At 50.6% G+C, this 23,875-nt stretch overlaps 3 protein-coding genes across 3 annotated transcripts; 2 read left to right on the top strand and 1 right to left on the bottom strand.

Moving 5' to 3' along the window:
• Positions 1-2,012: 2,012 nt before the first annotated feature.
• Positions 2,013-4,611, top strand: LOC114828488 (cytoplasmic dynein 2 heavy chain 1-like). Its single transcript, XM_029112827.1, has 8 exons — positions 2,013-2,201; positions 2,359-2,508; positions 2,704-2,936; positions 3,087-3,250; positions 3,577-3,803; positions 3,913-4,082; positions 4,174-4,317; positions 4,455-4,611. The coding sequence occupies exons 1-8, from the start codon at positions 2,013-2,015 to the stop codon at positions 4,609-4,611; spliced, it is 1,434 nt and encodes a 477-aa protein (XP_028968660.1).
• Positions 4,612-4,788: 177 nt separating this feature from the next.
• On the top strand, positions 4,789-19,406 carry btv (dynein cytoplasmic heavy chain beethoven). Its single transcript, XM_029112828.1, has 23 exons — positions 4,789-4,892; positions 5,004-5,184; positions 5,334-5,498; positions 5,668-5,984; positions 6,127-6,283; positions 6,451-6,653; positions 6,786-7,032; positions 7,143-7,477; positions 7,750-7,905; positions 8,000-8,280; positions 8,382-8,668; positions 8,835-8,929; positions 9,141-9,391; positions 9,516-9,751; positions 9,858-10,379; positions 10,481-10,663; positions 10,812-11,139; positions 11,285-11,742; positions 12,105-18,203; positions 18,431-18,627; positions 18,772-18,847; positions 19,016-19,138; positions 19,254-19,406. Exons 2-23 carry the CDS (start codon positions 5,047-5,049, stop codon positions 19,404-19,406), a joined length of 11,007 nt encoding a protein of 3,668 aa, XP_028968661.1. The 5' UTR covers positions 4,789-4,892; positions 5,004-5,046.
• Positions 19,407-19,487: 81 nt separating this feature from the next.
• LOC100906719 (unconventional myosin-Ic-A) lies at positions 19,488-23,720 on the bottom strand. Its single transcript, XM_029112839.1, has 9 exons — positions 23,393-23,720; positions 22,580-22,664; positions 21,954-22,008; positions 21,613-21,714; positions 21,398-21,520; positions 21,143-21,268; positions 20,859-20,997; positions 20,434-20,614; positions 19,488-19,984 (listed from the first exon to the last, which is right to left on the bottom strand). The coding sequence occupies exons 1-9, from the start codon at positions 23,571-23,573 to the stop codon at positions 19,873-19,875; spliced, it is 1,104 nt and encodes a 367-aa protein (XP_028968672.1). The 5' UTR covers positions 23,574-23,720; the 3' UTR covers positions 19,488-19,872.
• Between the last annotated feature and the right edge of the window lie 155 nt (positions 23,721-23,875).

Here is a 23,875-nt window from a genome sequence, read left to right on the forward strand (position 1 = left end):
GAATCATTTACAGTAACGAAAGAAGCCGTCAATCGCGCTTTCGACTCAGCTCTGAAGATGACGAATGCTTACCTCAAGGGAGAATATGTGGACAAGAGTCTCGACACGCACTACCAGGAGCATAAATTCAAACCGTCTGACATTGTGAGGCAGGGCGATTCCGAGATCAAAATTCGGAGAGGTAAATTCTGGATAATAATTGGACTCCCGTCCCGCTTGATGTGGTTCAGATTCCTGGTTAGTAGTTGAGAGACGTTGAGGTTTCCCTACCGCAGGCGGTCGCTACCACATCGAGGTATTTCTGGCGATGAAGGCCAGTAGGATATCGATCACTTCAAGTCCGTCTCAGCAAGCCTCTTGTAGAGTGTTGGGGGTTTTGATGCGAACGAGCTCAACCGTGGCGAGCTCGAGAATCGTGTCGCTGAAAGTCCAGCCGTCTGATCGAGCGCTTTCCGTGGAGTGCGTATGGGACGATTCCTTCAATCCAGAAAAACGAGCAGAAGAACTCGACTCGATCAAGAAATTGACCTTTGAATACATCCTGAGTTACAAGGCGCATAGAGTGGAAGCTTTGCTCGGGCAGATTCTAAAGGCACAAGACTTGGAATCGTGATGGGGTCTTGACTCGATCCTCTTCAATTCCCTTCTGAGCCAGACATCCTTGTGACTGGCAGAGTCCTCAACGAGGCATGGTACCCTCGTAGTCTACGTTCCACGAGTGCTGCTCTCTCGTTCACGGCGAGTCCCCAAACCAATGGAGCCTAGAGGGATCCCATAAGTGGTTCGTTTAAGGACGTGCTCTTAATCCCGATGCGCCCATTCTCCTGCTCCGATTGTGGGGAATCAGAATGATGCTGTCGACCTGACCAAAAACCCCGACGAGCAGATCCTTCGCCTGACCTCGGGGTCTCTGAGCGAAATCTGTTAGTCCCGAAATTCATGAAGCGAGCTCCGAATCGATCTGGGATGCGGCTCGGCCACCGACAGATTCTTTGAGATGCGGAAAACCCAAAGACACCGAAGTTGCCATTTCACCTACCGCTGAGGCCAAATAAATAGCGATCCGTTTCATTTCTCATCGTAGATCATCTTGATATTTCCACTTTTTTTAGAGCCAGCAGCCCACTACGAAAGGGTTCGCATCGGAGCGCGATTTCCGAGCAGGTGAAGAAAATCAGCACAACTCCACAAGAGTTTCGGAGGGTCTCGCAGGAGCTAAAGCTAGTAAAAGAGATGCGATTTCCTCCATCTGGCCCAGACTCCAGGATAGAGAGATAGCAGCAGGCGAAGGCTCGAAGCGCACCACCCCATGACAAGGAAGCCTGAAGACTGGAGACGTCTTCTCCCTAAAGTGGATGCGAATGATTCTCGCTCATCAATATGGAGACATCACAGTCCTTCACGAGGTCCTTCTCTAACGAATCTCTTCGGCTCGATCTCCTGCTGGAATTTCGGAGCTGCGGAGCGCATCCGGGGCTCAGATCCGGCAGGTGCAAGCACGGAGGATTCCGCAAGTCCTCGCTTATCGCATCATTCGGTGAGCTCCTGTGGCATCGCCGAAGCCGGGAAGCTCGACAGCAGATACGGTCTCATGAGCGATTCAGTCACAGCGCGAGCGGGTGTCTCCATTGCGGGGGCATTCCTTGACGACAGAGCTTCGCCATAGCAACCTCTGTACTGTGTACCACAACAGCAACCGGCAAACCCCGACCGCTGAATGTGGCTGATTCGGCGGGGCTCGTGAGCTAACAGCTGAGCGCCAGCGGAAACTGATTCTCACTCCGTGGCCGAGTCTGATGAAACGTCCGCGCGATCGTGAAGCAGCATGCCGAGGTGGATTTGAGCGGAAGAGTATTTTTCGCCGGAAACCAGTGATCGTTTTCTCGTGAGCCTTTCTCGAAGCGAACAAATGCCATGACAAGGGATTGTTCTAGTTTCGAATGAAAACTGGAAATCTGAGGCATTGACCCCCGGTGTGACACTAGAAAAAGAAGAAAAGGTCAGAATTAATAATGACTCCCGCGTTGGATAAACGACAATCCCTCATCCTCAACATAGCGGCAGCTTATCTAGACGATACGCCGGATCGTCTAGGGGAGAAAGTCATAAAAGTTCTCAACATTTTCCTCGACACTCCCACCGTGACAACGTTGGCTATACTGAAAAAAAGCGACGCTAAAGAAGTTCTGTGCACGATTAATGTGAGTCGTCATTTTTGGAGTACAGCAGCCCACCGGCTCACTCCGCAAGCCGGGTTCTTCTAGATTCAGAACTCCCAAGCATCACTCGAACCGATCACCTAATAATACATAAATACACAAAAATACATGAATAGTAAATGAATCGAATAATTCCCAGATATCGGACGTGAGCAACAACATCCAGAAAGGTCTCGTTTTCTTCAAATTGAATGCGGTCGTCATCACCGAGAGCAATATGCAGGAAAGTCTGCACATAACATCGTTGGTGGATTCCCCCCTTGCTTCACTCTACGGAAACATACACAAGGTAATCTGGAGTGCTCCTGCCAAGCGGCGGTTCTGGCTCTTGGTCCATGGATTTCCCAACTGAACTTCGCGAAGTAGGGCCGATACGCGCTGAGCGGATGAAGACGACGATTCACCACGCAGAGACAGAAATCATCATGGCGTGCACTTATCACAGAAGGATGGAGAGCAAAAATGCGAGTCTCTACTGTTCCAGGTGTTTTCTCCTGTGATTCTGCAGCGCTCCCGAGTCTCACCCAAATTCCAGGAGCTACTCGGGGAGCTGGAGACGGGTCTCGTTGCGATATTGAATCGACCGCGGAGTGGGAACCTCCGCGATCAAGAACGTCTGGCGGCCATACTCGAGCCTTTGGATGAACTTTCCTTCTGGAGAGAACTTGCTGGCAGTGCATCAGGTGCAGAATCCACGCGGGCGAAAATATTCGCAAGGTCCGTAGCCGAGCGAAACCCAGTCTCCGAGTCGACATACCGACCATAGCAAGACATTTAGAGTCGCTAATGGGGACGCTGCCTGGTTAAGAATATCCATATAGGTCTCAAAACAGTCTTGGGAAGGGTCTTGATAATTTTCATTTCCAGCTACTTGGAGCCAATCGAGCAAATCTATGTCAATTCGGTGTCTTTGGGTGAGCTGTCGGACAACGTCGATACGTTGACGAATTTTCTGGACGATCTTTGGAAACAAGCTCACGTAAAGCCGCCCTATCCCCAAGCGAGAATGCGTCATCTCCTCGACACCGTCGGTAAGACTTTCCTTCTGGACGAGGATTGGAGATGCAAAAAGAAGAGCATCTGTGGAATCATTCCTCTCGGAGCTTCACTAAACTGCTCCCGGAAGAAGTGAAATCAAGTATAACGATACATGCGGATAAAATTCTCTAAACTTCAACGGGATGCGAATCGAGCGGAGGGTCGATAGCTCTGACTTTCGGGGCCGATACTTTCTGTGCGATCGAGGTCGTGGAACCTGAATCCCCTGAGGTGGATATTATTGCTGAGTCTGCGGAAGGGAATGAGGACTTACAGCCATGATGCTGACATCAGGATATTGACTGACTTTTGTGCGCAGGAATCACAATCACCACCCAAATTCAGGAATCCTTGCGAGATTCCCTGTGGACCATGCGGTATGATCAGCTGCGGATTGAGCTGGAGGTTGCTATCGACATCTGTCTGAAATGGCAGGACGCCTGCCAGAAGCACACGGGGATATTCTGGCCACAGGAAGAGAATCAGTGGAAAGGGGCTCCCTTCGTCCCCACTTACGTCGTCGGCTTCACTCAAAGGCTATTACAGGCAGGCCCCCGTGAATGGACATCTAAAATTTCTAGACTTGTAGAACTAAACCCTTCTCGCGAGCGATGGCCGATTTCTGTCTAGCCGGGAACTGACAGCCTTTATTCAGATTCAGAGTCTGCGTACCATACACAATCAGCTCTCATCGCTGGCTCGGTCCTCGTTGAAAGATGATCCTGAGGTTTTCGCTCCCTTGATGAAGATCGATGCTGTTCATTTCAATCCTGCCACGCAGCAGACCTTCGATAAAGCCGTCATCGATTTCGAGCATCATTTGAGGTGATTGCACTCATTTCCTCGCGATGTCTCGGCATAGCCCATGGGGCTGAACGCAGAATTGGAAACTAATTGTACGGACTTCTGCTGGCAGTGCTGCGGAGAAAGCTGCTGCGATTGGGCTCAAGAAACTCCTCAAAGAGGCGGGGAACAATATCGATGGCGTTCTGAGCATCATCAATCGCTATAAGGACGTAGCGGTTCGGCCACAAGTTGTCCGAGAGCTGACGGCGGAGAGGTACGGTACATACTCACCGTGTTTCCTTCATCATCGTCCTCTGTTCATAAGTAGCGATTTCTCTCCGTCTCTTACTCCCAACTTATCGATCGCTGTTCTGAAATCGCTGGATTCGAATTCAATGATGATGTTTCCAGAGAGAATATGGTTGTTCAAATGAATGAGCACGTGAGCCACCTGAGGAGGGAATACGACAACCGTATGGAGAATGAGGATAAAAATCGTATAGCTCAGATGCCTACCGTGGTCAACAACGTGATCTGGGGCCGTCACCTCGAGTCAAAGGCGAGATGAGCAGGATTGTCGATCATGTGCCTGTTTGCTGAAGATTTCTTTATTCTATCCACCGGAAACAATCTGGCCCTCCCAGTAGAATCTTTCCTGACAACTTCGTATTTTCGATAGATCGCGGATCTCCAGAGCGTAACGTCGTCGGTCCTGCAAGGACTCTCGTTGAGCACGAAGTTGGAGGACAAATTGCGTAGTCTCCGCACGGATATCGTCGAGTATCAAAAAGAAGTTTATGATTCTTGGTGCCGCGATCTCCACGGCGGTATCAGAGACAAGTCGCTGAGGTGAGTAGAACCTTCCCCGTGATTGAGTCGCGGTTGTGTCGGAGCGTTTCATATGAGAAACTAAAATCTCCCCTCGATTGACATTGAATCCAAACACGGATCCTATGGCAGTCTCGACATCGATCAACCCGTAATCCAACTGGACGAGCAAGGGATGCCAAAGGTGAATTACAGTCCACGGCTCGTATCTCTAATCCAAGAGGTCCGTCAACTCAAGGTGATGGGTTTGAACATCCCTCCCGCGGTTGACGAGATCGATACAAAAGCTCGACTGTACTTCAGGCAGGCGAAGGTTGGTAACCTGCGTGGGCATCTTGCGAAATATCACAATTCTCAAGGGTACATGAAGCCCTGAGGAGTAATGTCTCCGACCGAATGAAATATCGCGAGCCTCTGCGTCTCGCTCGGGAAACTAACAAAAGAGTCGCTCTTCCCCTCAAGGACCTCCAGCAAATTGGGAATTTCTACACGACGATCGCCGATCACATGATACTAAGCCAAAGGCCGATGATGCTCTCATCAGCGCAGCAGTTCACGAAACTCATGAACAGCAAGGAGAAAATAGCAACGTGGAACGATCCACAAGCGGTGGATGCGTACATAAAGGTCAGGAGGGAGCGCATCATGACTTTCCGAGGATCTCCATTGACTCTTCTTCTGCCCTTTAGCCTCCGGGAGCGGACGGAACTAGCCGGACATTCCTTCGCCGAGCGGTCACGAACAAGAGCACGGGCAACTTTGATGGAGGGAATAATTTTGATTTTTGCTCCCGAAGAAACTCCGGGACATCGCGGAAAAGCTCAGCAGACTCAACCGCATGCTGCGTCGCCAACACTTGGAAAATGCCGAGAAAGTTCTCATTCTGATGAACACTGATCTCCTGAACGAGCAACAAGTTTGGAAAGATCAGTTGTCGGAAATTCGAGGGATCATGAACCAACTCCAAGCCAGAGGTTTCAGCCCCGATCACATGAAATCATGGAAAACGCACTGGGATCGTCAGTTGTATAAGGCCCTGGATTATCAGTACGCCGCCTCCTTGTCGAAACTTTCTCAACACATGGCGGAAATACGAGTCGACCTGACCTTCAGGTAATGCCAGCGGCTCGATATTCTGATCGCGATCCTCCGAGATAGTGGGAAACTCCGGCAAGCGGTTCCCTGGGCCGATCTCTCACTGCAGTGTCGCGTCGCGGTGAATCACTCTCCGACAAGTTCTCCCGTCTTTCATCAGGAATGGGGAAATCGCTTTCCGTCCACCCCTCGAAGAGGTTCGAGCGAAGTATTTCTCACAGATCAAGAAATTCCTGTCCATCCCTCATCATTTCAAAGGCGTGTCCAATACCAGCGAGGGCGCGCAGATATTTGCCAGCATAATTGACAAGCACGCGGTAAGTCCACGAATTTTTCGACGTCGAAATTCTGAACTTCTGATTCGATTTGCCCCACACAGCTGAGGCTCATCCCCACCCTTCGGTATACTCAATTCCAACATATAATCCGATTAGCGTCTATTCACCCGGGGAAACGAATAATTGGGAGAATCCATGTCTTCTAGGACAAGATCAGCGCTCTCTACCGTGACCAACATGCCGTCCTCGAGCAAGTGGAAAGGTCACGCGATCGTTTCGAGGGTTGGGTCTCTTTCGGAGGCATTGATCTCGAGGATATAGTCGAGGAGTGCTGCAAAACGCCGGACGACTGGAGACTCAACTTGAAAATGGTCAAAATCAAAAGTCAGGAGTTTGCCAAAATGAATATGTGAGTTCGAGCGAGCCTCTGGGAATTTATTTCAAGCGATCGTTCTCCTGAGTAATGCGGGGCAGAGTCACTCAGTCTGAACGATTATCATGGATTTCTCGAGGACAGCGTGTATAATCTTTTTGCTTGTAGAGAGGAGGAAAAGTTCGACTGCATCACTGTCAGTTTCGCTCCGATCAAATCCTACATCGATTATCTGCTATCTGAGATCAACACGACTTTGGTCCAGGTGCTGCAGAGCAGCATCACGAAGGACGCGAACAGGATCCAGAATTTCATTCAACAGTCGACCAGCGTTTTATTGCGTCGACCTCAAACCGTCGATGAGATGACTGAATCCGTCATCAAACTCAGCGAGATCCGACAGACGCGCTCAGAGGTGAGTGAGTCCGATGCAATGGATCAGAAATTTGTCTCCCTAAGTACATTCCGACAAGATAGTTCTCGAAGCATAAAAGGGCCGAATCACAATTCCACGATTACTCACAGCTGCAAAATGTCTATGAGCAAAGCGAAGCCAAGAATCAAATCCTCGGGCGGTGGAGTCGGAAGAGCGTCAAAGAGTTGAATCAGCTTTCCGCTCAATGGGACACTCTGGATCGTCTGATAGAAGACTTCGAGGCGAACGTCAGAGAACAGGCCGAGGTCCTTAAGGCCAATCTGCTCACAAAAATGGACAATTTTGACAGCGACGTCACTCGGCTCTGCCTTCGTTGGAAAAATAGTCGACCGAAGAAGAAAGACGACTTTGAGCAAGCGAGTCAGCTATTGAAAGAGTTTCGCTTGGAGCTCAATGCTCTTCTGAAGACAAAGGGAGAACTAATGTGAGTAATCGCCCCCGATCTGCGGGCTGAGTAGGAGCGATGCAGATGCTTCAACGAACCTGGGAAGTCTTCGATTCGCTCATGATCAAGGACCTTCACGGGAACAGAGCATCGCGTGGTGCAGCTGAGCTAGGGTTTCGGCCCGGACCCAGAACAATGTTCCCCAGAGCAAATCAAGAGATTCGGTCTGAGCAGAGAGGTGTCCGGATGCAGTACCTGCTCCATCATGGCTCGCGGATCTGTATTATTTGATGGATGATTTTCCTTGACAGAGAAGAGTCGAAACACTTCGGTGTAGATTCTCCGAGTGTTGGGGAGTTGGAAGCGCTCTCCGCGGAATTCGAAGACGAAGAGAAAGTCTGGCTCATGTTCGAAGAGTTCGACAGCGATATCAAGAAGCTGGCCGACGAAGAATGGGTCGTCATCAGGTGCGCAGAGAAGAGCTCACAGGATATCGGAATGCCTCTGAATATTTCTATCCATTTTCCTCTCACATGGCGACTATTCGATTGATTCTTCCAGGGGTCGTCTGCATCGATTCGAGAATCTCTTAGGAGATTGGAGTCGACGATTGAAGGACATTCAAGAATCTGCGGTCACCGTGCCTCTCTTCGCTCGAGTGGACTCGTATAGGGAATTGTTGAGTGTTCTCAAATTTTGTAAGGGCGAGGAGTTCTCACCGCATCACTGGGGCGAGTTCTTCGCCATAACAGGCATCCCCCAGAAAAGTGCCGATAAACTCCTTTTCGCGGACTTCCTCTCAGCGAAGAATGTCCTCTTGGAAACTAGTGCCCAGCTGAAAGGTACAGAGAACCTCTCCGTCCCTCGAACAAAGGTCTCGCGAACTGAGTGAAGAAGATAATCGGAATCAATGACGAGAGTTAAACTACCATTTCCTTCACAGATCTGAATAACAGAGCCCACGGAGAAGTCACCATCCGAGAAGCTTTCAACGAGCTCGAGTTCTGGTCGAATAGCTCGAAGTTTTCCCTTGTCTCGCACGAGGACTCGAATGGGGAAGCTCTGGCTTTGATCAGAGATTGGAGCGAGGTCACGTCGAAAGTCGGGGACAATCAGTGTCTACTTCAAGCTATGAAAGATTCTTCGTTTTACCCCAATTTCGCTGATCGAGCCCAGGTTTGGGAGCATAGGCTATCGAACCTCGATTCTGCCCTGTACGTTATGCAGCAGGTACGCAGCACGCAGCAGCTGAGAGACGGAGGCCGCGCCGTTCTCAAGGACAGACAATCTCTCTCGATCCGATGCATAATTGTCGAGGCTCTGAGGTCGATTTCGGGGACGGAAAATGTTGTGAGGAACGAAAGTTTGTTCAAATCGAAACCCGATTGTCGAGCAGGTTCAACGAAGATGGACCTACTTGGATCCTATCCTTGGTCAAGGAGCCCTACCAAGTGAGGCTTCCCGCTTCAACGCCGTCAGCAACGAATTCAAGTAAGATCGGGATCGAATGAGAACATGCGCCCCAGAGCCGAAAATTAATTTTTTATTTTTACATAAGCAATTATGATAATTGTCCGTGTCCGGCTCCTGAGTAGAGGTCAGAATTGCGACTTTTCTGTGGGATAGTTTTCTCGCCCCATGAAAATCGCTGACGGACTCCAGACACTGGATTGGCGAGGGAACTGATATCGAGTGTTTCCAGGAATCTGATGAGGGGTATCCAACGAGACCCACGGGTGGTTCTCCTTTCGAATCAGATGGGACTGGTGGACTCGTTGACAAATATGCTCGATCAACTGAATCGTTCCCAGAAAGCTCTGAATCAATACCTAGAGGTGAAGAGGTCGCTGTTCCCTCGTTTCTATTTCCTCGGTGATGAAGATCTGCTGGAGATCTTAGGACAAGCGACTCGACCCCAAATCATTCAATCTCACCTGAAAAAACTATTCGCCGGTGAGAATGCTTGAACGATGACGGAATGAATAATTCGTCCCGAGTACATTCAGGTATCTCATTGAAATCGATTGGAGCGATCAAGCCGGAAAGAGTTATAAGACAAAATTGCTTCGGAAACAAGGTATACATCGAGTTCAATTCAACGACACCGAGGACTCGAGCAAACTGGAAATAGAAGCCATGGTCTCGCAAGACGGGGAAGTGGTTCCGCTGGAAAAACCCGTCAAGGTGGTCCGAGAGGTCGAAGTGTGGCTACTGCAGCTTTCCCGGGAGATGCAAAATACCCTCAGGAACATGGCTCACCGCTGCTTCGGCCGCGATGCCGCGGAAGCGGCTCTCGACGAGTTCCCATCGCAGGTTGTTTTCGGTGGACGGGAAATCTCTTCTTTAGATATTCGGGAGGCTTGAGGGGCTCAAATTCTTTCGTAGTGCCGAATCGTTGAGAATCGTCGTCCTTCCTCAGGTCCTCTGTCTCTCTGAAATGCTGGTATTCACGCAGAATTGTGAGAAAGCCATCGAGAGCAAATCACTCGACAAGCTCAGGCTGAAGCTCACGAATAAGCTATCATCCTATACCTCTCGTTTGGGAACCCTGACCGACCCTCTCCAATCGCTGAAACTCAAAGCTCTCGTGCTGGACGTTATTCACAACATGGATGTTGTTGAGTACCTCATCGAACATCAGGTCGTCCAGCTGAGCGATTGGTGTTGGCAGAAGCAACTTCGAGCCTACATGCAGAAAGATAACACCATTCGAGTGAACATGGTCGACGCATCTTTCGAGTACACCTACGAGTACCAGGGCAACGCAGCAAAGCTCGTCCACACACCTCTGACAGACAAATGTTTCCTGACCCTGACTCAGGGAATGAAAATGGGAATGGGGGGGAACCCCTACGGACCAGCCGGGACGGGGAAGACAGAGTCCGTCAAAGCGCTCGGCTCCGTGCTCGCGCGACAGGTCCTGGTCTTCAATTGCGACGAGGTGAGGAACTTCCCCCCCCCGTCTGGAGGGAATGTCAGCCACCTAGAATCGTGTGACTTATATTTGCAAAGACGGGCATACATCTGTTTTTCGTATTCCAGGGAATCGACGTCAAGTCGATGAATAGGATATTCATCGGCTTGGTGAAATGTGGAGCTTGGGGATGTTTCGATGAATTCAATCGACTCGAGGAAGGAGTCTTGAGCGCACTCTCAGTGCATATCCAAGCGATCCAACATGCCCTTAAGGACAAGAGACCGTCGACAATATTATCGGGTCAAACGGTAAGTCTGATCCCATGAACGATTCGAGGAGGAAGCAGAGTCTTACATCAGATGCCGTGAGGGCGACGGGAGCTCTAAGCGATTTCTCGATTTTCCGAGAAGTCTCCGGAATAGAAAAAATTCACAATAAAAATGCTTCCGATGTCAGGTGGACGTGAATCCCAACGCCGGGATTTTCGTAACGATGAATCCAGCTGGGAAAGGCTATGGGGGACGGCAAAAACTCCCCGACAATCTCAAACAACTGTTTCGGCCGGTCGCTATGACGGTCCCCGATAATGTCGTCATTACGCAAGTGTTGCTCTATGCCGAAGGTTTCAAATTCTCAAATGTGCTCAGTACGAAGCTCGTAGCCGTATTCACTCTGGCCAAGGAGTTCCTCTCCGAGCAACAGCATTACGACTGGGGATTGCGTAGTCTAAAAAGCGTAATTCAGGCGTGCGGTGCGCAATTACGGCAAGCCGACATGGTGAAAGGTATGATCCTGACTCATCAATCGAACCACGCGTCTGTGAACGTTCTCTAAATTACGAAGATCTCCGCTGAGGGAAAAGGACTCAAAAGATGCACTTCTTCCGGATTGTATTCCAGAGATCGCTAAGGCATGTGGTTTTTCAGAAGACGCTCGGGAACACGAGGAGTCTAAAGTCATCATCCGGGCTCTAAGGCTTAATACGCTCTCCAAGCTGTCCTATAGAGACAGTCGGCAGTTCGACGCACTCATACAAGACATCTTCCCGGACGTTGAGCTCGAGAACTTTGAGAACGAGTCACTGGCAGCAGCGTGTCGGGAAGCATGCAGGGACCTGAAGCTTGAGATCGATGAGAAACAGATTAAGAAAATGATCGAGCTCGACGAGCAGCTCCGGCAAAGGATGGGTGTTGTGATCGTGGGACCGTCCGGCTCGGGCAAATCCACCCTCTGGAAGGTCCTCAAGACGGCTCTTCTGAAACAGGCGAAAGACATCAAAGTGCACGTATTCAATCCGAAAGCAATGAGTAGAACCCAGCTTCTAGGAAGCATCGACCTCGATACCAGAGAATGGCATGACGGCGTCTTGACTCTATCGGCGAGGCAGGTGGGTGACCTTGATCTAACAATGCGTCCTATCGGTGATGTTGTTTTCGGTCAAAGACTGAATGCTCCCGGGCATCGTCCCCGATTTCGGTGCTGCCACTTTGCTTTCCCTTTTCCCGGCCCCATTATCGATTTCCCTTCGACTTAGGACTCTCCGTCTTCTCAATGCATGAGCCTGTTGCCCTTCCTTCAATTTTCATTGAATTAAGATGCCTTATTCTCGGGGAACGTTTTCGCCTCAGTCGCTTTTCCATGTACTGTATGGCTGTGTTCTCAATGCCCCGTCCCCGAAGTCAGAAATCCTGCCATCAGATCCCGAGAACATTTGATAACGCATTGAGAACATTTATCTCCTTTGTCTAGGTCATCAAAGAAGAAGTCACGTCAACGTCCTGGATCATCTGCGATGGTGACGTAGATCCCGAGTGGATCGAGGCTTTGAATTCAGTTCTGGACGACAACCGTCTGCTCACGATGCCGTCCGGGGAACGGATCCAATTCGGATCGAATGTCAACTTCTTGTTCGAAACTCACGATCTGTCGCATGCCTCTCCTGCCACCATCTCCCGAATGGGAATCATACACTTGAGCGTTGAGACCATGAGCCCGGCGAACCTGCTCTGGGCTTGGCTCAAGGGAGAAAAACCGGATGTTCAAGTGATTTTGAAACCTCTCTTGGAAAATTACTTCCTTGGCTGTTTGGACTGGGTACTGAAACGGAACGAGAACGCCATACCGACCACAAGCATCGGCTCCGCGCTCGGAGCCCTGTCTCTCCTGCATGGAGTCAAGTCGAAGGCGGAACTAGCAGCTGCCCTTGTGCACGGGTTCGGCGCTAATCTCCGGCCGTCCGCGCGGCAACCCTTCGCCCAGCAGACTTTGAATTCTATGGGAGAAATGGTCCCCGATCCAAATCGGGCCGAGTTCACGTACTTCAACAAAAGACGCGACCGTCTCGATGTTTATCAGAAAGCCGAGGATAGAGCGGTGGACATCACTTCGCTGACGGGACCGATCGGTCGGCTACCCGTTATCGAAACGATCCCGATCCAGAGAGCGAGCGAGATACTGATACAGTGGCTGGCACAGACTAAACCGATTATAATCGCCGGCCCTCAGGGCTCGGGAAAATGTCTGTTGGTGAGACACAGCTTCGCGAAAATGTCTCACATGTCGATTCAACTGGCGAACTTCTACTGCTCGTCGCAGACCCGGCCGGTACACGTTCACCAGAAACTACTCCAACACTGTATCGTCGTGAATTCAGGCAGCACGAGTAAGATCCTCCGTCCGAAAGACAGTGAGAAGCTCGTCGTTCTCCTGAAGGATATCAGCGTACCGAAAAAAGATAAATGGGGAACTTGTCAGCTGATCGAATGGCTGCAGCAGATTACGAACTACGGGGGTTTTTACGACGAGAACCTCGACTGGGTCGTTCTCGAAAGAATTCAGTTCGTCGCCACAGTGTCGGACGGTACGAGCATTTCGACGAGATTCACATCGATCTCTCTGATGATGGCTCTGGAGCATCCTGGACCCGACGAGCTGCTTCAGATATATTCCGCCCTCCTGAGACCCGTAGTCGCTGAATCATCTTTGGACGTGAACGCATTGACCTCGGCCATGGTGAAGTTGCTGATGTCAATGAGGAAATCCTTCTCGATGAGTTCCCGGAAACATTATGTATTCACCGCGAAAAATCTCACCGAATGGACTCGCACCTTGACCAGATACACAAAATCGGAGAGCGAACTCGCCACCGTTTGGTGTCACGAGGGACTGAGGATTTTCGGAGACAGTCTCGCCACGGAGTCCGATGTGCGAGACTTTCTGACTTTGTTCGCTGGCATTTTGGACTCGGATCTCGGTGGAGGATTCAAAAAAATTCTCCTCGATCTCGTCTCGAGGGAATTTTTCTTCGTTGCGTCGGACGGGTCCCCGAACGCCTTGGGCAAGGATTTGGTGAACATGCAGAGCGCCGATTGGGCAGCGACCTTACAGAAGATATCGGTGAGATACGCCTCCCAGGTCCGTCAGATACGGCCGGCTTTCCACGAGGATCTCCTCGATCTATCGAGCAAGATAGATCGTTTGTTGTCGCAGAACAACAGCTCGATCCTTCTCGTCGGACAGCCCGGTCTCGGTAGGCGAATGGCAGTCTCGCTCCTGGCTCATCTGTACGACTACACTTTTGTGAGCCCCAAGATCAAGCTCCAATATTCTGTGTCGAATTTCAACAACGAGATAAAAGTCGCGCTCCAGAGCGCAGGATTCGAGAGGAAACCAACCGTTCTGCTAATTGAGGAGCATCAAATCGAGAAAGAAGAATTCCTCGAAATCATCTGCGGAATTATAGCTTCAGGTGAGCTGCCAGGTCTCTTCGCACCGCAAGAGCTCGAACCCCTCAAGGAGGTTGCTTCGGACGAAGGTTTCCGCGGCGGAGTATTCGCGTATTTCGCCGAGAAGGTCAAACAAAATCTACGGGTCGTGATAACGATGAGCTACAGCGATCCGAGATTCAACCGACGGCTCGAGGATAACCCTGCGCTGTTCAAACACTGCACCGTGGTTTGGACCACGGGCTGGAGTTCCGAGACCATGGAGAACATGCCGACCCTAATGATCGAGTCGAACGACCGTCCGAAAACCGCGAACTCCGACCGGTGCAGCGTCGAGGCGTTTGCCAAGTTATTCAGCAAGGTCCACGAAAGTGTCGGGGTAGAATACTCCTCGCCTAGAACCTACCAGGGTTTCATAAAAGCGTACGACGTGCTCTATCAAAATAAATATTCTGAGCTCAAACAGAGGAAACTGCATCTCAAAGCCGGAGTGGAAAAACTCGACGAAGCCAAAGCGACCGTCGACGAGCTCCGCGCGAACGCGAAGGTCCAAGGGGAGCTTCTGGTGAAAAAGAGAGCCGAAGCCGATGAGGCGCTCAAAGCGATAACCGACAGCGTGTCGCGCACCACCGAACAACGATCCGAGATGCAAACTCTGCAGAAGCGTATGGTTCAAGAGAATAAGAAGCAGGAGCAAAGGAAGAAGGAGATCGACGCCGAGCTCAGCGAAATCGAGCCCCTCATAAACCAGGCGAAGGACGCGGTCGGGGGAATCAAAGCCGAATCGCTGTCTGAGATTCGATCCCTCAGAGCTCCGCCCGATGTGATCCGCGACATCCTCGAAGGCGTCCTCAGCCTCATGGGGGCAACCGACCTCTCGTGGGTCAGCATGAAAACGTTTTTGTCGAAGAGAGGGGTCAAGGAAGAAATTCTAAACTTCGACGCCCACAATATTTCGGATGAGATGCGTCAAAACGTCGAAGCCCTCCTACAGAAACGCGGCGCTTCGTTCGATCCGAAAAACGCTAAGAGAGCCTCAGCAGCCGCCGCGCCTCTCGCTGATTGGGTCCGCGCGAACGTAAAATACGCGGCGGTATTGCAGAAAATTGAACCCCTAGAGAAGGAACACAAGCGTCTCATCGAGAATCTCAATACTTCCGAGCAGAGGTCCAAAGATCTGGCGTCGGCTCTCGAGGGCGTCGACAGACGTGTCGCTGAGCTCAAGGATCAGTTGAATAAGTTGACAACCGAAGCCGCTCAGATCGAGATCGGCCTGAAGGCCGCTCAGGACACGCTCAACGCAGCGGAAGGCCTAGTGGGCCAGCTGCAGGACGAATACGCGCGGTGGAGACAGCAGCTGGCCGACATCGACTCGCAGCTGCAGGATCTCCCGCTCCGCTGCCTGATGGCTGCTGCGTCGGTGACCTACTTGGGTCAGCTGCCCGAGGACGTGCGTCAGAAGTTGGTGACCACGTGGACGGGGATTTTGAATCTGTCGTCAGATTTCGATACATCGAAGTTCCTCAGCTCCGAGCAGGAAGTCCTGATTTGGAGGCAGTACGACCTTCCCTCGGACAAACTGTCGGTTGACAATGCGATTTTCATCAAAAGCTCACCGATAGCTACGTTCGTCATCGATCCGACGAGCTGTTCGATGAACTGGCTGAAATCCTATCGATCGAAAACCGTGGAGATCGTTTCTCAGCACGAGGACCGCTTCTTATCCGCCCTCGAACTCGCGATCCGTTTTGGGAAATTGCTTGTTGTTCCCGATACGCAGAAAGTGGAACCGATTCTGATACCTTTGCTACGGAAAGATCTCATCAATCAAGGCTCGAGGTCGATGGTCCAGCTGGGCGATAAATTGATCGATCTTCACGATGATTTCGAATTGGTGTTGCACACTCAAAACTCGTTGATCAGTCTCCCGCCGTACGTCGACGCTTTGGTGAACGTCGTGAACTTCTCTATCACTAAAGCGGCTTTGTCGGAGCAGCTGCTCGATCGCATCATCCACAACGAGAACCCCGACGTCGAGGAAAAACGGATGGAACTTATCAAGAACCAAGAGAGAATGAAAGTCGACTTAGCTCGCATGGAGGACGAACTACTCAATCAGTTGGCTTCGTCGCAAGGAAACCTCCTCGAGAACAAGGTCCTGCTCGCATCGTTGAACCACAACAAAACCAACAGCATCACAATAGCGAACGCCTTGGAGGAATCCGAGAAATTGCAGGCGTCCGCCGAGGCCGAACGGCGTCAATATTCAAAGCTGGCGGATTTCGCAAGCGACACGTTCTTCGTGACCAGGGACCTGCGTCAGCTGTCACCGATGTACCTCTTCCATCTGAGCACCTTCGTCGAAGTTTTCGAAAACGTTCTGAAAACGACGACGAGATCGCCGAAAATCGAAGACGTCATCGCGGAATTGAGCGCTGAGTTGCTGAGAGCAACTTTCCTGAATTTCAGCAGAGCTCTCTTCAAAGAGGACCGAATCTGTTTCGCGCTGTATCTTTTGAAGAAAATGCAAGCAGAAAACTTCCCGGCGGCTCAATGGGAGAGCTTCATCGGACTCGGCGAGAGTAAAGCCGAAGTTCCTCAGAGTTCCGTCCCGCCGTGGGTTGAAGCGGATCAATATCTCGCATTAGCAGCCTTCAAAGCTGTCAACATGGACATATGGCCCGCGTTGGAACTCCATAACGAGAGCTGGTGGAAAGAGTTCGGGAAAAGCGACAAATGCGAAAATGAGTTTCCTCCTCAAGCCAAATTGAAACCGTTCAACGAAGTGCTCCTGATCAAAGCTTTGAGGCCGGACAGACTTTACTTTAAAATAAGCGATTTCGCCGCAACGTCGATCGGCGTAAAAGATCTTTCGGCGGGAATCCGATCCCTGAAACGAGTATTCGTCGAGTTGTCATCGGCACGAGTCCCGATCCTAATTTCGGTGCCGTCGGGCATCGACCCGAGCATCGAAATCGCCGAGGCAGCCGAGACCACTGTTGGCAGCGGAAAGTATCGAATGATATCGCTCGGCCACGAACAGACCGCGGAGGCGCTAAAAGCCCTCAAAGAATTAGCGGTTTCCGGTCACTGGCTCTGTCTTACGAACCTCCATCTCGTGACAACGTGGATTCCAAATTTACTGAAAGAGTTAGCCACACTCGAACCCCATGCGGATTTCCGGCTCTGGCTAACGACGGAACCCAGAGACACCATACCGCCTCGGCTGATCGAAATTTCCCTCAAGATCGCGTATGAGACTCCACCGGGCTTGAAGCGTAACATGCAGCGAATCTACGATTCGTGGTCGCAGGATACGATTAGCTGCCGAGGGAATCTTCAAGCATCGCAATGCGTGTTCGTGTTGGCGTGGTTCCATGCCATCATCCAGGAGCGGAGGACTTACATCCCCCAGGGATGGTCCAAGGGATACGAATTTTCGGCCGGGGATCTGAAAGCGGCACTTCAGGTGGTTCAGCAGCAATTCACATCGGGATCCGTGGAATGGTCCTACCTGCAAGGCTTGCTAGACGTTGCGATCTACGGGGGACGGATAGAGTCCGCATTCGACGACCGGATCCTCCGGGCCTACGTGACGCGGCTCTTCAATAAACAGGTCGTTACGGGCTCGTCCAGATCGCAAGGCGTTGCGCCGAATGTCGGCGTGCCCGGCGAGGCTACGGGCAGGGATCACTTAAAAATTATTCAGGCTCTTCCCGAGGAGGACAAAGCTGCGTTTTTCAATCTCCCTGCCAATATAAAGCGAACCCAGCAGAAGGTCAAAGCGAACGAGATCATTTCACGGCTGAAACAGATGAGTATCGCGAAAAGCGATGAAAAATCAGACAAGACCGCTGAGCGCTGGAATCGAGGCGTCGGGCCGCTCTTGGCGCTGTGGAAAAAGCTCAACGAGGGCTTGTCGATTCATCAGCAGAAAATCGACGAATTCGGATCAGAGAGCGAATCGCCCCTGGAAACATTCGTGTCCAATGAATGGAGTTCCGCGGTTCGACTGGTTCAGACGATCCACCATAATTTATCGGAAATCAGCAAAATCATCAGAGGCACGGCTCTGGTGACATCGGCATCGTCGTCGATCGCAGAACAACTGTTACGTCTCGAGGTAAGTCGACCCGTTAAGTGGATCCAAGGGACCGGGGATGCCAGCTACCCTCTCAGAATGGGCAGAGTTCTAGGTTCATTTCGTGATTTCCCGTCTGAAGCATTCCTAGGCTGAACAGAGTTGACGGGGGCTACAACCCATCGCATCATCGACCATCGATCAGGATTCGGACGTCCTGAGAGTCCGAATCATGGCGACATACTAATGAGGAATTCCGTCTCGGATAGACTCCTTCGGAATGGCTACGACTCTGGAGTGGTTCGGAGGACCCGTATGTGTACCTTCGGTTGGTCGTCTCGAAGGCGTCGTCCATTCAGAACAAATGGCTGCATCGTTCCGGCAGTCTCGCCGGGAGTTCACTGGATCTCGCTGAACTCTTCAATCCAAACAAGTTCTTGAACGCGTTACGACAGCAGACAGCTAGGTGAGTTTCCCTCAAACATAAGAGACTCGCTCCGGTGTCAGCGAAAAGTTCTCGAAATCTTGTCGAGACAGAATCCGTAATGGCGATGATGATGATGATAACGCTCTGGATTATTTGCAACCGGAATTGGTTCGACGCTTTTAGGCAAGCCAAGACCGCCATCAATGCTCTGCGGCTGGAAGTTTCGTTCCGGAAACCTTTGAGCTCATGTCCTATCCAGGTGAGGGGAATTCGGTGACGGTCCCGAGATTTTCAGACGACTTACTTTTTGTCGAGCCGCGTCGGATGACTTCCCATCTGCCTCAAGTGTTCGATGGATACCGATATCCCGATTCCTTAGCTCCGAGAGACATATATGAAGAAAGAAAATCATTCTCTCATTTTCAAGGTCAAGGTTGAAAATCTACTGATAGAAGGCGCTCTTTTCGATGGCTCGTCACTCTCTGAATGCCACCATAACTCGCCGACAACAACCGCGGTGCCTGTGGCAAGCCTCGGATGGACCAGTGACGTGAGTGCGGAGTGTAGGACAAGATTACTAGAAAACTGAGGGCCGATAAAGTTGAGATCATTAGATCCCTACTGAGAATGAGCGGTCGACTCAGGGCACACTCCTTTCCTTACAGATGCGTCTCGCCGATGCAACAAACGTCGTCGGGGTTCCGCTATACGAAGACGCGACAAGATCGAAATTAGTGACTAGCGTAGATCTGCCGTGCGACGCAGATCCAGATACGTGGATCTTGTTCAACGTCGCTCTACTCCTCCGGAATGTCTGATAGTCCTTTGAGGAAATCTCATTATCGTTGAGCATCTTATTGTTGACACACCGAACTTGCATGAAACCCGGACATGAACCGATTTACGAATGTTCGCCGGTTTATTCTCACATTTATCCGTGTGATCCAATCTAGTCACAGACTCAACTCGACCAAAATTACAACCGCCCAGAGTTCTTCCATCGATGGAAACTTGGTAGACAGCTTGGAGAAAGTACCTACAGAACCCGTAAGGGATACATCGTATAGTCTAGTCATCGATTCGTGTAATGAATATCGAATACTTGTTGAATAAATATCGTTACTGATTCGTCGCAGTATCGTGATTGAATAAACGACCAGTTGAGGCTCCTCCCGTGCCTCATCTAATATTTATCAGGTTCTGCTTCAGGATTCCCACCACAGATGGCGGAAGTGGTTCATCGGTCCGGCGGCTCGGAGGGCAGGGGCAGGAGTGATCTCTCTTTCAGCTGGACACAATCAGGGATTGTCCACTTTTGCTGCGAGTGACATCGTACTCGACTCCACGTTGGAAACGAATCGTTCCAACTTTGCCTTCGCCGATATGATGATGCACCCTGCAAGATGGAACTATTTAGATTACCGAGCAACTGGGTAGAGCACTTCCGGGGCAATCGAGTCGAATTCACAGTGGAGTCCTGAATGAGGCAGGGCTCGCTTCGCGACAATTCCCTAAGTACACGAACATCTCAAAATTGAGAATGATGCTCCCTACATTGGAGCGATGGTCCGCCTAACGAACAGCTCGAGTCGGATAGATATCTCGCAAGGACTGAATGAGTAGATAAAATCGAACGTTTACTAATATAGGATAATCGCTAAGACGATTGAGTGTTGCTCTGCGACCAACGAGCACGCTCAATCTAAAGAGGTAAAAGAATCCGGAGAGTCAAGTTTCGCTGGGGAAATTCCGTTCAACAAACATTCTCAGGGAACCAATCAAGTCCGTAACACGGGGCACCTTAATATATTGCGTTATACTGTCTGTAATCTATCTGCGACCCACATTGAGTTCAGAGATCGGTGAAGGAGTTTCCGATTCCGAGAGATGAGGGTGAGTTGGGAGACGAATTCTATGAGGGAGTCCCCGAAATCCAGAATCAGATCGCCCTCCTTGCTCTTGTTCTGGGGCGACATCGGAATTCTCAGAATCACAACACCATCGTTCATCGAGCTTACATTGACGCCTGCGGAATTTAAATCAGAATAGATTTCGTCATTGACTTCGCGAGTCACTACGTAAGAACAATCAAGTCGGCATGGCTAGGGTTCATCTTCCCTGAGTGAGAGAGAATCGGACTTACAAGCATCTGAAACAAATGATGGAAAATTGAGTCTGTTTCTGAAGAACCACGCCTCCGCGAGGAAGCCGGAGGGAAGCAGAATACACAGGCTTCCGACATTTGTCTCTTAAAAACGCATCATTCTCACCGGTCATGGTTCTGAACGCTGCAGAGAATTTGAGTTTGAATCTCTCGTCGACGAGGTAAATTCTCTGGTTCGACAGCACAACGACTCGTTGTCTCTGTTTGTACCCGTGGCGATCGTATTTGACAACATCAGTACAGTACTGGAAAAAAATACCGGCTTTGATTCTGCCGCTCGATGTCGTAGCTACCAGCTGGTATAGCCATTGAACGGCTATGGACTCGTAACGACGTGATATGTATCCTCCATCCACCCTAGATATTCAGGAAATCCACCGCCAAACTGACCACGAAATACTCATCATTCTTGAAATTAGCTTTCTCGAATGATGCCTTCTGTTTGATCGAACTTTCGCGTATATTTTCCGCGCAAAAAGCTCTTTCCAGACTCTTCGCATAGCTCAACTTCTTCCCCTGTCAGAAAAATTCGGAGAAAATTGTTATCATGGGCATTTCTGCGTATACAACGACCGGAATTTTCGGGCACTGCTTTCGGCCGCATCATTTCGATCGTGGAACAGCCCTGCTGACAGAAAAAATCACCTTGAAGAGTTCAGAGGCCTCGAGCTTCCACCGGAGTTGAGAGAGGGCTTCGGGACTCAGTGATCGAAAATAGGAACGCACCAGAATCCGACGGTGCAAGCCTCTCAGGATTTCTGAGGCTTCCTGGAAGCGAGATTCCAATCAGTCTCCCGATAAACAGTCTAACTGATATCCATGACGGCGTCTCGTACGCGAGTCTCCGATGAGAAACTTGCCTTACAAGCCGATGGGGCGATCGGCCAGTTCTTGTCCAACACTGACCTTGGCAGGGCTTTTGCCAAGTCGCAGAGAAATCTCACCCGTAGACACTGGAGGAACTGTGAAAAAAAAATTCTGAAGTCTTCTGCCACTCTTCGAGCATGTTCAAGAGATCGCGATGAGCATGTTCAAGATTGGAAACCCATCCCACTGGGAGTGCCCCAAAGAGTTGCCTCCAATCGCGAGCTTCTGGGTGCGATTCGACGGCTATCGAATTCGGACGATGAGTGTTCCCCGATCTGTTCCCGCCGCCGCAGCGGCGCCGCAAGAGCTCATTAGGCGTGACAAGGACCCTTACCATTCGATTAACGTCGCTCTCTGGCTGGCGCCTGTAGATGAATCCCCGAATGAATCTGCGGATGAAATCGTTCGTTCTCGTCGGTCACATCTTGCCAAGCTCCTTCAGACGGTGAAACTTTCTTTTTCGTCCTGATTATGTCAATCTCTCGCCGCCAAATGATTGTTCGAACGAAAATGGAGTGGGACGAGTGAGAGGCCGCTTTTTCGTTAGCAGGATCTCACTGTTCTCTGCTCCTTTCACCACGATCGCTCCCGATGTTTGAATATTCATTCCACACTGCCCACATTGCGGGAGATCTGACTCCTTTCGGCGTCGCCCAAGTGCTAGGTAGAGTCTGTCAAGAACCAAGTCATATCACGACCCTCGAGCGGCACCTCAAGAGTCGGGTTCCGGCCTGTTGATCCTCTTAACCGAACCAGTACTGGCAGCGTCGCGGCACAACCCGAGACCGCAGAAACGGCAATACTCTTCGCCCTCACGCGAGACGACGATTGATGCAAAATAATTCGCTGTATAATCGCCCCGGAAAGCAATCACGGTTCTCTAATGATGCACAGAGGCTCCAGGGACCTTTTACGCTCTCCACCCAACTCCCGTCTACACCGAATCAGCTTCCAACTCACATTCGAATGACGTCGGCGGCGTGTTTTCTTTTTTCGAGCTCCCTCTGAGCCTGCAACCTCTTCCACGAGCATTGAATTCGGATTGCTGGAAATCGACGAGGGTCATTAGAAGCAGCGCCCTGGCATATCAAAGAGAAAACAATCTCCCAGTTACTTTGAGTTGGTCCCAGAAACCATTTGCGAATTAGAATTCGATAGAGAAAGACGGCTCGCTCTGAGGGACTCAATACATTCGTTTCGGAGTCCTGGACAATTGTTTTCCACCCTCTCCCGTATTCGCTGGGGAGCCCATGTCTTCTCGGAGAGACATCTGTTTGGGATCGTATTATTCTGAGAAGCTTCATGGAGAACAATTCAATGGAACGAATCGGGAGGGATTCGGACGAGCGTGTGACCAGAATTACAGTCGTTGACGTCTCGACTGATCAGAAGCGAATCGGAGAAAGGACTCCGTAGACCATGTTTTATAGGAATTGTGCATTGTGATTGAGGCAGAAGACGCTCTCGTGCCAGCGGCATTCTTTGTAACTTGTTCTGTGGTCCCAGAAATATTTGAATTATCTGAAATAGAATCCGACGGAGCTATCGCGCGTAGTAAACAGACGGGATTCGACGATCTTTCACTGTGAAGCCGGTTGACCGGCGAAGTCGTTGTCCTGGGGCGGAACTATCCGATGCGGCTCTAAACTTTCTTCAACAGCAGAGTCTTCTCTCCGGTGGAAGCAAGAGTTCCACCCGAGTCCTATCGGCTCAGAGAGCTACGGAAGAATGCCGAGTTAAGATCAATTCCCTTCGGGGCCTCTTTTCCCATACCTGCTTTCCTGAGCTGTTTATACCTCTTACGGGCGATATACGCTCGCATGTGCGCCTGTATGAGCGTGACGGGCTCACTGAGGTTCTTCATCTTGCCCGGCACGGTCTCAATGAACTTGTTAATTTTACTTTTCCAACTTCTCGAGCTCAAGGAGTCATGTTGTGCCACTACCGAGAACATGATCACGCCAGCGTAAACTGGGAGAACCACTCCTGAGATTCCGGAACGTTCAGCCTCTCCGCCAAATGCACTTTCCTCTGTCACAATACATGGGAACCGGCACCGAGGTTTTCACTTATATTCATTATTCGATCACTCAATTCTACACACCACCACTCCAGAAGCCGCTGCGTACTGCAAGCACTACAACGGAAGCAGCCCTCTCACCCTCGGCAGGGCGGGCCTTCGAGAAGAAAAAGAAAGTCCCAAGATTGCTCTCATGACATCATAGATGGCAAGTTCGTTCAATCGAAGGAGGTTTC

This window comes from Galendromus occidentalis, unplaced genomic scaffold, assembly GCF_000255335.2.
Source record: "Galendromus occidentalis unplaced genomic scaffold, Mocc_1.1 scf7180000077529, whole genome shotgun sequence".
Lineage (NCBI taxonomy): Eukaryota > Metazoa > Arthropoda > Arachnida > Mesostigmata > Phytoseiidae > Galendromus > Galendromus occidentalis.

Excerpts from the sequence above, each read along its gene's own strand:
- LOC114828488 (XM_029112827.1), top strand. The coding sequence starts at position 2,013 with ATGACTCCCGCGTTGGATAAACGACAATCCCTCATCCTCAACATAGCG. Across the intron at positions 2,202-2,358 it reads AAGTTCTGTGCACGATTAAT|ATATCGGACGTGAGCAACAA; the intron begins GTGAGTCGTCAT and ends AATAATTCCCAG. Across the intron at positions 2,937-3,086 it reads CGGGCGAAAATATTCGCAAG|CTACTTGGAGCCAATCGAGC; the intron begins GTCCGTAGCCGA and ends TTTCATTTCCAG.
- btv (XM_029112828.1), top strand. The coding sequence starts at position 5,047 with ATGCCAAAGGTGAATTACAGTCCACGGCTCGTATCTCTAATCCAAGAG. Across the intron at positions 9,752-9,857 it reads TCGACGAGTTCCCATCGCAG|GTCCTCTGTCTCTCTGAAAT; the intron begins GTTGTTTTCGGT and ends GTCCTTCCTCAG. Across the intron at positions 10,380-10,480 it reads TGGTCTTCAATTGCGACGAG|GGAATCGACGTCAAGTCGAT; the intron begins GTGAGGAACTTC and ends TTCGTATTCCAG.
- LOC100906719 (XM_029112839.1), bottom strand. The coding sequence starts at position 23,573 with ATGTTCTCGGTAGTGGCACAACATGACTCCTTGAGCTCGAGAAGTTGG. Across the intron at positions 21,521-21,612 it reads TCGCCCCATCGGCTTGTAAG|GAAGCCTCAGAAATCCTGAG; the intron begins GCAAGTTTCTCA and ends TCTCGCTTCCAG. Across the intron at positions 21,269-21,397 it reads AGGCCTCTGAACTCTTCAAG|GGGAAGAAGTTGAGCTATGC; the intron begins GTGATTTTTTCT and ends TTTTTCTGACAG.